The sequence below is a fragment of the Halichoerus grypus genome, chromosome 12 (assembly GCF_964656455.1).
Source record: "Halichoerus grypus chromosome 12, mHalGry1.hap1.1, whole genome shotgun sequence".
Taxonomy (NCBI): Eukaryota; Metazoa; Chordata; class Mammalia; order Carnivora; family Phocidae; genus Halichoerus; species Halichoerus grypus.
The window spans coordinates 103,253,991-103,268,034 of NC_135723.1; the positions used below are offsets into that span (position 1 = coordinate 103,253,991).

A 14,044-nucleotide genomic window follows, 5' to 3' on the forward strand; every position below is an offset into this window, starting at 1 on the left:
AGTTGTGAAAATAGCTGGCTGAGCCGGACCATTTCAACAGATGTTCCCAAAAGCGCTTCTGCGTATCAGGGATTTGGGTCACGAGGAGAAAGTGGAGGAACTTGGAGAAAGGTCTGCACTCCTTCCAGATACGTGGACATGCCCACGAAGCTCTGTTCGTAGCCCAGGACAGTGTGTGTGTGTACATGTGAGTACCCCTCCATATCCCAAGCCTGGCAGACGTGATCCCAAGTCAGCCAGGTTATCCTACGACACCTGCACAACGTTTTTAAAAAGCAAATGTATGGAAGTGCTCCGTGAGTTTCCTAGAGCTAGCACAGCAAAGGCGAGGCGCGGGCAGGGCCTCGCTCCCTCCGAAACCTGTCGGGGATGTACCGTCCCCGCCTCTTCTAGGTACTGGTGGTGCCGACAGCCCTTGTGTCCCTTGGCTTTGCAGACACGGGACTGCAATCTTCCTTCTTAACATGGCGCTCCTCCTGGGTCTCTGTGTCTCTCCTCTTCTAGGGACACCAGTCATACGGGATTAACAGCATTAAGCCTAACCTCGTCTTAACTACCTACATCTGATGACCTTATTTCCAAATACGGTCACACTCTGAGGTTTTAGGGGTTAGGATCTGACCGTAATTTTCGGAGGCTAACCCATAACCACTGTCTAAATCAACAACAGATTCCCTTGCCCTACCTGCCCCCTCCCCCAGGCCTGTTTGGCAGAGGCAAGCACTCCCGACCGTCCGTGTTCCTAAACACAGTTATCATTACTGCAGGAGCTCCCATCTCGTGATGTGGTGGCAGGTGAGGATTTAGCAGTTCTGCACCCCCCCATCATGTCTCGTTAGATCAGTATTTGGGGGTGCAGGACCATGATAGACACTGCTCACTACGGGGCACGTCGCCCACTTCGTGCCCCACCTTCATCTGCATCTTTTAGTTCTGGAAGTGTTGCCTTGTCTTTCACTTGAGAATCTTTCTCTGGACCTATTCATAGTATCTCCCACTTGTTCCCGAGTCCTGCTCACACTCCTATTAGTAGTCCTGTTCAAATGCTGAAACATTCTCGTAATCTGTCGATTCCAACCTTCTCTTTCCTGCTTCTGTGGGGCTGGTGGTCTCTAGGCCCAACTTCGGATGTTCCTTCATGACTTTCCTCCATTGGGAAAGTTGGGGACAGTGTTGCTCCAGCCTGGGGAGGAGGGCTGGTCCTCAAAGAGCTGGCTCTGAGGGCTTGGTACCCAGAGTGTTACGCTCTGTTCCGGCTGAGAAGGGCAGTTATCAGTGATGGGGTGGCTCCAGCCAGCGAGCACAACCCAGAAAACAGAAGCAAGGGAATAATCACCAAGAAGTAGACAGAAACAGGAGGAACAGGGCTGTGCAGGGAGGGGCTCTGGTGGGGGCGGCGGGGGGCGTGTACGTACACGTGGAAGGAAGCAACTCACTGAGACCCAGGAAGCAGCCGGTCATCTGCCAGCAGGTGGCAGGACTCCCGCTGCTGAATTAGGGTCCAGAAACCAGAAAGATTCCTGTCATGTTGTGGGTAAACGGGATGCTAGGGGCAAGCGGTAAGAGGCTGGCAAGGGCAAGGCGGGACCCGGGCAGCGCCAGGAGGGGCATCAAGCTGCTCGCGTCCAAGGCAGGAAGCACAAGGCAGGGGCCCCCAGCCAGGAGCTGGGGACAAAGGACACTGGCAGGTGTGAGTGCCCAGCGCCTGACTCCAAGCCCCTTAGCACAGAGCAGGGTCTATTCTCCGGGCTGGTCCCGGAGGACCCTCCCAGAGTCTGCGGTGGTTGGGGGTCACACGGTCCAAGTGAGGGGCAGATTGTAGCAGAGGACAGGGACCCCGCGGTGCCTGGTCTCCAGACGGCCTCGGCTACTTTGCATTCCTGGCTTTCAGTCGGCAAGTTTGACAGACCGGACAGTTCTTGCAAGGGCACTTTGAGGCTTTCAACATGGACATACTGCCCATGCACTAAATAAAGAAAAGCAATAAACAATGACATTCGAATTCCAGCATTTCCTTCAAGTGGAGGTTTTCGTGCTTGGAATGGCCAAAGCTCGGCTCTGGGCCACAGTGCAGCTGTGCTGTTCACTCACTCGCCCCTCTCTTCTCTGGCCTCGCAGGATGATGCTGAAGGAGCAGTACATTGACCAGGCGCGTGTGGCCGTGTTTGGGAAGGTGAGCTTGCGCCGAGCTCTGTCGGAGCAGCCGTGCCCCTGTCCGAGGGCACTGCCCGGCCCACCCCCCAGCCCCGACCGGATTTGTTCAGAATGTCTCTGGTCCGACGCTGTGAGAGCAATGACTTTGTTAAAAACGAGAGGGTGGACGCCGAGTGATTCCAGCGAGGGGGGCCCTCATTTGACCAGCTCATGTATCAAAGTTTCTTCCTACATTATGTGGAAGGAAAGACGGAGAAGCCAGAGCCTGTGAGAAGACTTTATTAGGTCCCTAGTTCCTTCTCTTACGGAAGTCAGAGTGCCTGGCGTGGTACCCCAGGAAACAAGGTGGGCAGGGGTCTGGATTCCTGTGTATCTCCACGTGCAGTGGCCACGTCAATTTACCAGGTTTGCCGACATGGAAGGAGGGGAGGAGGCTGTTCCCTCTCCAAAGGCGTCCCCATGTCCATGGGCTGTAGCTCATGTGGTGGAGGCCCAGGGCTGTGGGTCAGGTCCGTGGGGCCACCTACCCCCCACCCCCATTCTTAGACAGCCTGGATCCATGGCCTCTTGATCTCAAGGGAGTGAGGCACAGATGGATGGACACAGATCCGTCTCCCTCCCAAGAGAACGGTCAGAGCACAGGCCGTCCAGAGGCACCTCGCAGGGACCTCACGGCAGGTGGAGGCTTGAACAGGTAATCCTAAGACTATCTCTTACGTCATCGCCTCTGGAACCTCCACGCGCAGTGTTCTCGGAGGGCAGTGTACATTTGAGACGTAGTGATCCCAGAAAGCCTCCTGGAGCCCTCCCACAGTCCCCTTGGCACCTCCCGACTTGAGGCGGTGGAGGGGAGGGCTTCTTTCCGAGGCTGAGGGACAGACCAGAGAGTGGGCGCAGAATCCTAGAGGCTCCAGTCCATGGTGGTGGAAACCCACTCGCTGCCTGTGAGGGGCTCAGAGCCAATGTGATCATTCGTAAGTGTAACTTTGGGTGTCAGTGTTTATCACCCATCTGTACCCACATGGGAAGGGTGGACTGCCGGGCCAAGGCAGGGACCCTTGGCCTGGGCCCGTCTCTGGTCAGGGCTCACTCCTCCTCAAACACACACGTAGCCTTTTCAGACCGGCTGCTTTCACCAAGTAATATGCATTCAGGGTTCTTTTCATGGCTCGAGAGCTCATTACTGCTCAGCACTGAATAATATGCCAAGGACACCGCTTACGTGTACACTCACCTGCTTCCAAGTTTGGACATTTACAAATACAGCTCATATGGTCCTCCATGTACAGGTTTTTGTGTGCATATAAGTTTTCACCTCCTTTGAGTAAATACCAAGGAGGGTGATTGCTGGATCATATGGTAAAGAGTATGTTTCATTTTGTAAGAAATCGCCACACCGTCTTCTAAAGTGGCTGCCCCATTTGGCATCCCCACCAGCAGTGAGTGACGGGGCCTGTTGCTCCCCATCCTCACCACCGTTTGGTGTTGTCAGTCCACGCTTTTTTGGAAACAAGTGGCGGATGACGTGTGAGGACTTACCGATTCCGTTGACAATGACAGTTATCAACTAGAAACCAAAATGACGCTTTTATTGTCATTAAGACAAGCTATCCATGTTCTGTGGAAGGAACAGTATTAAATGATCATGTAACTAACATGTAGGTCCTAAACGGTTCATTCCACAGTGAGGTGGGTGTGGCCTGGGCTGCACACACAGGCTCCATCAGGTGTATGGCTTTCCACACTCGACCCTCCCACCCCAGCACACACATGCACGCACACACACCCCAGTACATACACGCACACTCCCATACACACGCACATGCACACACACACTCCCATACACACGCACATGCACACACACTCCCATACACACACCCCAGCACACACACCTCCATTCACACACACATGCACACACACCCCAGCACACGCACACACACTCCCATACACACGCACATGCACACACACACTCCCATACACACATGCACACACACACCCCAGCACATGCACACACACTCCCATTCACACGCACATGCACACACACACTCCCATTCACACGCACATGCACACACACACTCCCATACACATATGCACACACACACTCCCATTCACACACACATGCACACACACACTCCCATACACACATGCACGCACACACACCCCAGTACATACACGCACACTCCCATACACACGCACATGCACACACACACCCCAGCACACGCACACACACTCCCATTCACACACATGCACACACACACTCCCATACACACGCACATGCACACACTCCCATACACATATGCACACACACACTCCCATACACACGCACATGCACACACACACTCCCATACACACATGCACGCACACACACCCCAGTACATACACGCACACTCCCATACACACGCACATGCACACACACACCCCAGCACACGCACACACACTCCCATTCACACACACATGCACACACACACTCCCATACACACGCACATGCACACACACACTCCCATACACACATGCACACACACACCCCAGCACATGCACACACACTCCCATTCACACGCACATGCACACACTCCCATACACATATGCACACACACACTCCCATTCACACACACATGCACACACACACTCCCATACACACATGCACACACACACTCCCATACACACATGCACACACACACCCCAGCACACGCACACACACTCCCATACACACACGCACACACACTCCCATTCACACACACATGCACACACACACTCCCATACACACATGCACACACACACCCCAGCACACGCACACACACACTCCCATTCACACACACATGCACACACACACTCCCATACACACATGCACACACACACTCCCATACACACATGCACACACACACCCCAGCACACGCACACACACTCCCATACACACGCACATGCACACACACACTCCCATACACATATGCACACACACACTCCCATACACACACGCACACACACTCCCATTCACACACACATGCACACACACACTCCCATACACACATGCACACACACACCCCAGCACACGCACACACACTCCCATTCACACACACATGCACACACACTCTCCCATACACACATGCACACACACACACCCAGCACACACACAACATCTTTAACAGCCCCCAAGCCCCCAGGAGAACATACCTGGTTCCTTTGAGGCTTCGCTCCTGCCCCTTCCCACATTTGCTCATCGCAGTTTCCCATCTGTGTCCTGTCCCCTTCGGTGCTTTCGGGAGACCGAGCACATCGGAGCCAAGCAGCTTCGAAGGTGCCCGTGGTAGGTAATGTGCACGTGTGCTCTGGAAGGCCCTGCTTGAAGTAGGGGTCTTGCGTGTCAGCCCCAAGGTAAGGGCACTATAGGACTTGCAGGAACTGCCCACGTCCAGCGCCCACATGGACACCTGTCTCCGCAGGCCCTGGGTCAGGCATCCAGGCAGACCGGTACCTGAGCCCTCTGACACGGGTCCCTTGGTGGCCCTCCCTTAAGACCACCTTAAGTGGCTCGGCTTGGCTGGAGACGGGAAGGCAGCAAACGCGCTGCAGGGAAAGGCTGACTTGGAAGGGGCTTGATGACACCCCGACATGCACCCAGCACATCCCAGCCCACGGCCACGGCTGCCCTCACGCATCCTCTGCATCGCCCGACACTAGGCCCCAAGAGAGGAGGCGTGCGTCCCATGTAGGTAGTTGGGACGGTGATTTGCCTTTCACCTTGTTTACTTTTTAACAGAAACTTTGTGAAGATGGTTGCGGAGTCACTGATCTTACCCCTGAGGCTGTTTTCCTGAGGGCCTCACTGACACTCCGCCTACTCACCCCCTTTCTCTCTCTCCCAGGATTATGGCGGGTACCTGAGCACTTACATCCTCCCGGCGAAGGGGGAAAATCAGGCTCAGGTTTTCACCTGTGGCTCTGCTCTCTCTCCAATCACGGACTTCAAGCTCTACGGTAACGGTCTTGACGCCGCTGCCCCGGCCCCGTGCCTCCCTTCTCAGCACGCTCCCGCCTGCCGCCCCCGCTCCGCACACCCCCCGTGGAGGGGAAGCCACAGGGCCGTGCGGCTCACGAGGGACCTGGAGAGAAGCCCCGGGGCCCCCTGCCGTAGCGGCCACAGAGGAGCCTCGCGTGCATGCGGACAGGAAGGGGCCGGCTGCGGTCCCGCTGGGGCCGCGTGCCCCCTGCCCCCAGGATCTGGGCAGGGGCGCTGCCCGGGCTCTGGATCCGGGGCCTGGGGGTGTTTGGGCGGGGATTCCGTGATGAGGGCTTAGGGGCTGAGGGGGCTGCTGCTTGGTGGCGTTCAGGTGCGGACCGGGCAGCTGAGCTCCGCTCTGCCTCCACCCGCCCTCCTCCTGGTGGGGCGGGGAGCACCTGGCCAGCACCTTGCCCGTCTAACGGGCAGGACTCAGGCCTGGGACGGGGCATCAGGATGGCTGGCCGTGGGCACCAGTCGGGGGGCAGGCCTCCCAGGTGTGGGAACCGGACCCTTGTCAGGCACCGCCCGGGCTCTTTGGTCACAGTTTTGGGATTCCAAGCTCCCTACATTGTCCCGGTCAGCTGGCCCCTTTTCTCTCAACGTGAATGGTTTTGTGACATTCGTGCTTTTTTTTTTTTTAATGTGTGGCGAGGTATTCCTTGTGGACTTTGAGAACTCGCTTTTGGGCCGAGGCTGGGAGGCCCTGGGAGGCCAGGCTATTAACCCCAGCTACGCTGCACAAAGCAGCACTGGCTAATGGGATCAGAAGTGGAGAGGGCTTCTTGTCCATGGTCGGCCAAGCCTACGAGTACCTGGCCGCACCCGCCCCGGTGCCCCAGCTCAGCAGCCCGGGCCTCACAGGGTCCAGCAGCCCTGAGCCCCTGGGTCCTGCAGCCAGAGTGCTCACAAAAGATGCACTGAGGCTTCCGAAGTGCTCTAATGCAAACTTCCCCTTACAGTCCTATAAGAACGCTCCTCATTCAACATTTTAATGATTTAAAATTAATTTTCCCATGGGAAGACATGTAGCATATTTCATCTTTTTTAAATTCAGTGAGACTTCTTTAATTTTTTTAATCATGCTATTTCAAATTTGCCTGATTTGAATGCACATAAATGTACCATCCTACACCTTGGCTGGTCACAGTGCCCCAGACAGGGAAATCCTCCACTGTCTCTTCCCCTTAATTAAGGATGTCCCTGCAACTTGCAGAAGCCTTTGGAGCTCCTTCCATCCTGACTTTCCTGACAGGGTAGACACCAGCTCCTCACCCAGAACCTGGACCCGGAGCCAGGGTTTCGGCTGGAACGGGACATGCCTAGCCTTTAAAAAAGAAAAAAAAAGCAAATCCTGATGAAAATCTGCTCTTTGGGATTTGTTGCCCTTCCTATATGTTGGAACGGAGTTGGGGGGGGGGGGGTTGTCATCCTGTTTACTGAGGATTGAGATGCACTGTTTCACTTGATTAAGGTTCGCTATATTGCTTAAAACCCAGCCACCTGCTCGAGCATATTTGAATGTCACTACGGTGCTGATTACCTGGGCAAAGACCTGCAGGTTGAGGGGTGTTTTAGAAACAAACGTTTGCCCTGCAGATGACTGCACAGCCCCACCCCCAGCCCCATGCCAAGGGCGCCCCCCACGTCTGGGGGCTCTGCACCCACTCGCCTCAGGTAACCCTGCCTTCCTCTCCTTGTGTCCAGCGTCCGCGTTTTCCGAGAGGTACTTGGGCCTCCACGGACTTGACAACAGAGCATATGAGGTAGGGGTGGGCACCCCGCCTCCTGGCGGAATGGGGAATTGGGTGAGATGGGTCCCGCCCCTCTGGCCTTGGCCCAACTCTGGGACCCACACTCCCTCCCTGGGCCCACTGTGCTCTCCGCCTCCCCCACCAAACTCACTCTGAGAAGACCCTCCTCCAGGCTGTGAACCGAGGGGACCAGGGCCTCTCCCGGGCCCGTCCGGTTTCCCTCTCTGGCACTCGAGGGGCGTGGAGGGGAGTTAGGGAAGTCTTTGGATGGATGGAGGGTCTGTCCCAGAATCCACAGTCGTTGGGCACTGATGACTGCCGGTCCCCTTCCCCAAGGCTAGTTCCACTTTGGGAAAATAAGCCATTGATTGGGCGACAGAAAGTCCTCTGATGTCACCTGCTCCGTCATAGCCACTGAACTGACTCAGTGTGGGTGTCACATGGGGTGTTTCTTGGCCGGCCGCAGAGCGAGGCCACACGTCTGCTGCGGGGGGCGGGGGGCTGGCTTCGGAGCCGGAATCCGTGCTCGGACCGCGGGACCGTGGGGCCAGGTGTCCTTTCCCAGTGGCACCGGCTGGAATGAGAACCCTCTGAGGCCACTGGCCGCGGGTCAAAGCGCTCCTGTGCTCCCTTCTCTTCCACCCCTTCCTCCTCCTCGGGGGCACCCCTGCAGGGCAGCTGAGATCCTCCTCCTCGGGGGCACCCCTGCAGGGCAGCTGAGATCTTCCTCCTCCTCGGGGGCACCCCTGCAGGGCAGCAGAGATGCGCTGTGTGTTTCCCTCACACGGAAAGCCCACCACCACCCCATCCTCCCGAGACTGGCCAGGACCCCCACTACCTTCTCAGTCAGGGGTCCAGTACGAACCCCTCGCTAGCGGCTAGAGGCCCACTAACTCTGTCCCCTTGCCCCTGCATGCACAGATGACCAAGGTGGCACACCGCGTGTCGGCGCTGGAAGAACAGCAGTTTCTGATCATTCACGCAACCGCGGACGGTAAGGACCAAGGATGTCACTTCGCAGCATCGCCCTGATGGTGTTAGGGGTTTAACCGGTCCTTTCCTCTTTTTTTTTTAACAGAAAAAATCCATTTCCAGCACACGGCAGAACTCATTACACAACTAATTAAGGGGAAGGCTAATTACAGTTTACAGGTACAGTATTTGCGCATCTCTGCTCCACACGGAGAGAGACGTCCTTTCCGTGGAAGAAGAACTGGCTGGTATTCAGTTCGTCCCGTTTCTGCAGACACCCCTGTGTCATGGCTGTCAGAGGCGGGCAGGGCGCATCGGGCCAGACGAATCGGCACATGCTTATTTTCTCTAGTAATTGATGATGATCGCTCGGTTCTGCACTCGAGCCGTGCGCAAACCCCCGTAGCTCTCCCCGCCCCCTGCCTCCGGGCGGCGAGCAAGGCCAAGACAGGCACCGCTCCTCCACAGTGAGGCTGGTGGCATCCCTGCGGGTGAGGATGGGGCCGTTGTCCCAGTGTTGATGACAGCAGCATTCTGGGGGAGTTGGGGGGCTTTACGTGTGCAGGTCCCGAGCCTTCTCCACTAGCCTCCCTCTGGACAGCACCTCACATTCACTAAATTCTGGCAGAATGTTCCAGAATCATCTGTGGCTGAGCATCAGTTAGAGGACTACCCTTCCCACGAAACAAACTCACAGCCTTGTTTTCACTGGCGTCAAGTACTAACCCAGCAGCTCAAGTCTGGGCTCCTTCCGGCAATGCACAATTTCGCTTCTAGAAACATCTTCCGTTTCCTTCCTGACCATGGGTTCCTTTGGCAAAACACGCATGACCCCGATGGTCTTTTCAGGTCTAGAGATAAATGGGAGATTTCCTCCACTAGGCACCTGCCCCTCAGCGCCAGCCCTGGCACGGACTGCTGCCTGCCTTCTGTCCTGAGCTCCTGGCCTTCCCGCGTCGCCATCTTGGAGGGTCACATGTGGGCTGGGCCAGTCAGGGGGAGCTTCCTGCAGGGAGGGGATCTGGCCTGAGTGTTGATGAATGGGGAAGGAAGAACTTGGTTAATGTTACCTTTGAGCTTGCTTCTGAAAGTGTTCAGATCATAGTAAAGCTGATAGTTGCCATGGTATTGTTAAATACATTCTAGACCCATAATGCAGCCGTGGCAGGTTAAAAGGTAAATCTCCACGTGCTAATGTGGATCACTCCCCAAGGTGTAGACCAAGCTAAACCAGCAAGATTTTGAGCAAGATGCATTGTAGACCACACTCGAGACAATAAAGGGACCCCAGCCCAGTGCCATGCCTACAGGCACAGCAAATGTCCGCACAGATACTCAGTGAATTTGTGACAGTGATCAACTCCAGGGAAGGGCATAGGGACTGGGGACCTAGAGAGGGAGAGGCGTGCATCCTACCTCGTGTCCTTTTGGACTATAGACATTTTAATGTCTATATGACAGCTCCATTCCGTCATTAATAAATACTCTAAAATAAAGGTGAACACCATCCTCCAAAGACATAGAGGAAGACAGGATTCCAGATGCTGGGGGCAGCCTGGCATCATGGAAACAACGTGGGCTTCCAGGTCCTTTAGCCTTGGCTTTGAGTCCCTGCCCAAACAGGTACTGTTGTGTGAAAATGGTGCAGCGCCCCTAGGGGACGGGCGCCGTCACTGCACTCAGTCCCTGTGTCCTGGGCTAACTCGAACCACTTCACAGGGAGTCTATCACTGAGTCCTCACAGAGCTTTGTGAGCTGGGTTCTGTTACGATGATCATGTCCACATGGCACAACTGGAAACTGAGGCTCGGGAGAGTTACCTGCCCACGGTCCCGGGGTGAGGCAAACGCCGGCGAGGGTTGTGGGGACAGCACAGAATTCTCCCCATGTCTTTGGGTCCTGGTCCCGGGAGACCTGGGCCGGAGCCTCTGTACAGAGTCCGTGGGACAGAACGTGATCTCGTTCAGCCAGCCGATGCCCCGCGAGCCCACCGTGCCCGGCAGGGCCTCCCAGCAAAGGCGGGGCTGACGCCTGCCCTGGAGCGGATTCGGAAGTCCGTTTTGCAGGCTGAAATGGAGCCGTGGGTGCGTGGTGTCCGGGCTGTGCTGGGTCCGAGTCTCACGAGGGTCCGCTGCTGGCGAGTAACGTCTCCCTGCCCTCCCTGCAGATCTACCCGGACGAAGGCCATTACTTGCACAGCGCCTCCCTCCGCCAGCACCTCTACCGATCCGTCATCGGCTTCTTCGCGGACTGCTTCCGCATTCAGGACAAGCTGCCCACGGCCACCGCGAGGGAGGAGGAGGAGGACTGAGCCGGAGCCAGCCCTGAGCGCCCGGGGAGGAGGAGGACTGAGCCGGAGCCAGCCCTGAGCGCCGGGGGGCCTCCTAGAACAGTGTGCAGCCGGGACCCTCCTCCCTCCCGCAGAGGCGGGCGCGGGGCGCGAAGCGGGACTTCCCATAGCATGTGTGTCTTGCGTCCCGAAGGCGGGTTCGCTGCGGAAACCGGCTCCTTCCCAGGCCGAGGCGCGTCATCGCTCCCCGGGGCTCCCAGGCACCTGGAGCCGCCGCGGCCTCGCCTCCTCCCGGCCCCTCCCCGAGGAACAGCGCAGAGGCCGCAGTGAAGAGCCCGGCCCTCGTCCCCCGCCGCCCGCAGCGGCGCTCAGGCGCACCCTGGCTAGCGCACCGCGCCCGCAGCAGCGTCCGTCCGTCCGTCCGTCCGTCCGCCGTGACCGCGCCCTGGAGACCACTATAGCACAATTGTTGTAACAGGACTCGTCCGTAGATTGGCTTGCTCCCCCTGTAACTAGGAGACTCGGCATTTTAGGGGCTGTGCGGAGTATTACTGTAGCTGATGCTAATGGTTCACCTTATGGAATTAATTCGTATTTTCCTATGGTTTTTACCTGACGCTGTCTCCGGTCATGGGGTTGTTTTGCTGTGCTTGCTTGCTTTCTTGCTTTCTTGCTTTCTCTCTCCTTTCTTTCTTTCTTTTTTTTTTTTTTTTTTTTTTTTTGGCTTTGTTTTGCTTTGTGTTCTTCCGTCAATGTGTAGGCTTTGCACTCGTTTGGATAAAGAAACAGATCAGAAATAACTAACTGCTCTCTCCTCAAGATTGTCTTGAGACTTCGTGGAGAAATTTCAAAAAACTGGGGGGGAGAAGACATCCAGTACCATTCACTAAAAAAAAAGTCATCAATAAAACTTCTTTCCCCCAAAGCTGCATTAGGATTGGCTTAGATTCACACGATCTCCGTATGTCTTGAAGCCCATCCTTTTCCCCCTTGATGAGTTGTTGAGGCTTTTCAGATGGCATTTGGTTAAAAAAAACGAGAAAAGACAAAGGGTTGACTCCGCCCCCGAGTCTGTCGCGTGTGCAGGGGACAGGCGTCCTGCGGGGACGCGTGGGTGTGTGCGGCCGCCTCCCGCCCTGGGGACGGCTCAGTGCCCTCAGCACCGCGTGCAGACAGCCTGTCAACGTGTGGGAGGTCCCCTGACCGGATGTGCAGCCGGCGACCCCGTGTATATTCCGTCTTGTTGTGCATAGGGACCGGATCGGCACTGCCCCCGCACCGGCTCTCACCGTGTCGCCTGCATGCCGACACTCGGTGGCTGACCTGCACTCCCCACAAGTGCGAGTTAGAAACCTGTCCATCACTGCTGTTTCCTTTGGAGCTTGTCGACAACCTGAATGTCAGTACTGACGTCTCCGGCTTCCGGTCCTGCCGGGGCGGGGGGGGGGGGGGTCCTCGACGTCCCATCAGCAGAGAAGATTTGTCCGTGTAGCTTTTTGGCATTTGGGGGTTTGGGTTTCATCCACGTGAGTTCTGGATGTCAGCTGCGGTTAGCGCAGCTGGAAGGTCTCCATCACGGATTTGTTCAGGCGAGACGTCACTGCGTGTGAAAAGGACCAGCACGTGAGCGGCGGGACCCACTCTGAATGCCACGTGACCGTGTCTTCGCTCTGTCGGTGGGCTTGACCCGCTGCAGAGCCAGCGAGGCCTGACGGGAAGCCAGCTTTGGCCGCGAGATCTGGCAGGGGGGACGTGAGAACGTGGCATGGTAGCGTTTGTTCATCCATGGAATAAAACATTATTTTACCACTCGGATAGCTCTTTTCTTGCTTATCCTCCACCACCCCTCCTTAGAAAGTGTGCAAAGCTTGACGTCTTTTAAAGTGCTTGTTGAGCCCTACCCAAGACAGACGCACATCCCCAAGAGCCTCCTGGTGTGCAGCAAGTGAGAACCAGATCCGTGGCGGCAGGGTATCGATAGCAAGAAGGATAGGACCGATCAAATAGATCCAAGTCCCAAGTCAACCAGGGAAAATGAATTTGAGTTGTGTCTTTCGGGTTTTAGGCTGAAGACAGAGATACTCCCTAACACAAAGAACAAAATTGGTTTTCAGTTGAGACTGTAACATGGCCCGCTAGAAAACTCTAGAAAAACCTCCATGTGTTGGGGATTCCTCTTTGGCATCTCCTAGGACATGGGCTCCCACATTCTCAGAGGTGTGCATGTGGGGGGCTCTCTCCCCACTGGCCTGAAAACACACCCCTCCCTCTCCTGCCTGACCTAGCAGTCCCAGAATGATTTCGTGATGGGCTGATTGCCTTCTGGAAGCCCCTGTTGAAACCCCAGTGTCAGAGAGAGACTAGAGGGGCATTTGAGAGACTCCCTTGGCCCCCCCTCCATTAGCACACTGTGTGAGCTCTTAAGATAATCACAGGAGAGCCCGGGAAGCCTGGTGAGAGACTGGATATGCAGACAGGAATGTCCAGATCATACATAAACGCAGAACTCCGACCCACAACACGCAGCCATCAGCCCCAAATGGCCAGACTTGATCGATAGGAGCCAGCTGCGCCCCCCCCCCACCTCCAGCTGAGGGCCAATGGGAAAGCCAGATCCACTCCCCCGGCCAGTCCTGTAGGATCCTGCTTCCAGTTAGCTGTCCCGGCGTCCCCGCGCCCACGGCCCCCGGCGGGGCGCCCCTGACCCCCTTTTCCACCGTGAGGCTGTCCCACCCCGTGCCTGTCTCTGCGTCCCCACCGAGCACGCACGACGGCCGCAGAGCCTGCGCTCCAGTCGGCTCTGAGCCAGCAGCCTCTGCTTCTCTCCCCTGGGTGGTGTCTGCTCAGGCTTCTAGAACAATATACAACAGGCTGGCGGCT

At 56.4% G+C, this 14,044-nt stretch overlaps 1 protein-coding gene across 5 annotated transcripts in view; it reads left to right on the forward strand.

Annotated features, from left to right (window-relative positions):
• The window catches only part of DPP6 (dipeptidyl peptidase like 6), an 898,846-nt gene extending 885,870 nt beyond the window's left edge, over positions 1–12,976 (forward strand). For all 5 annotated transcript variants that reach the window (XM_078059778.1, XM_078059780.1, XM_078059777.1 and 2 more), the window contains exons 21-26: positions 2,119–2,173; positions 6,015–6,126; positions 7,856–7,914; positions 8,824–8,896; positions 8,981–9,054; positions 11,042–12,976. In XM_078059778.1, the coding sequence (XP_077915904.1) occupies positions 2,119–2,173; positions 6,015–6,126; positions 7,856–7,914; positions 8,824–8,896; positions 8,981–9,054; positions 11,042–11,185 (517 nt within the window). In that variant the 3' untranslated portion in view covers positions 11,186–12,976. The remainder of the gene's footprint in view (positions 1–2,118; positions 2,174–6,014; positions 6,127–7,855; positions 7,915–8,823; positions 8,897–8,980; positions 9,055–11,041) is intronic.
• The last annotated feature ends 1,068 nt before the right edge of the window (positions 12,977–14,044 follow it).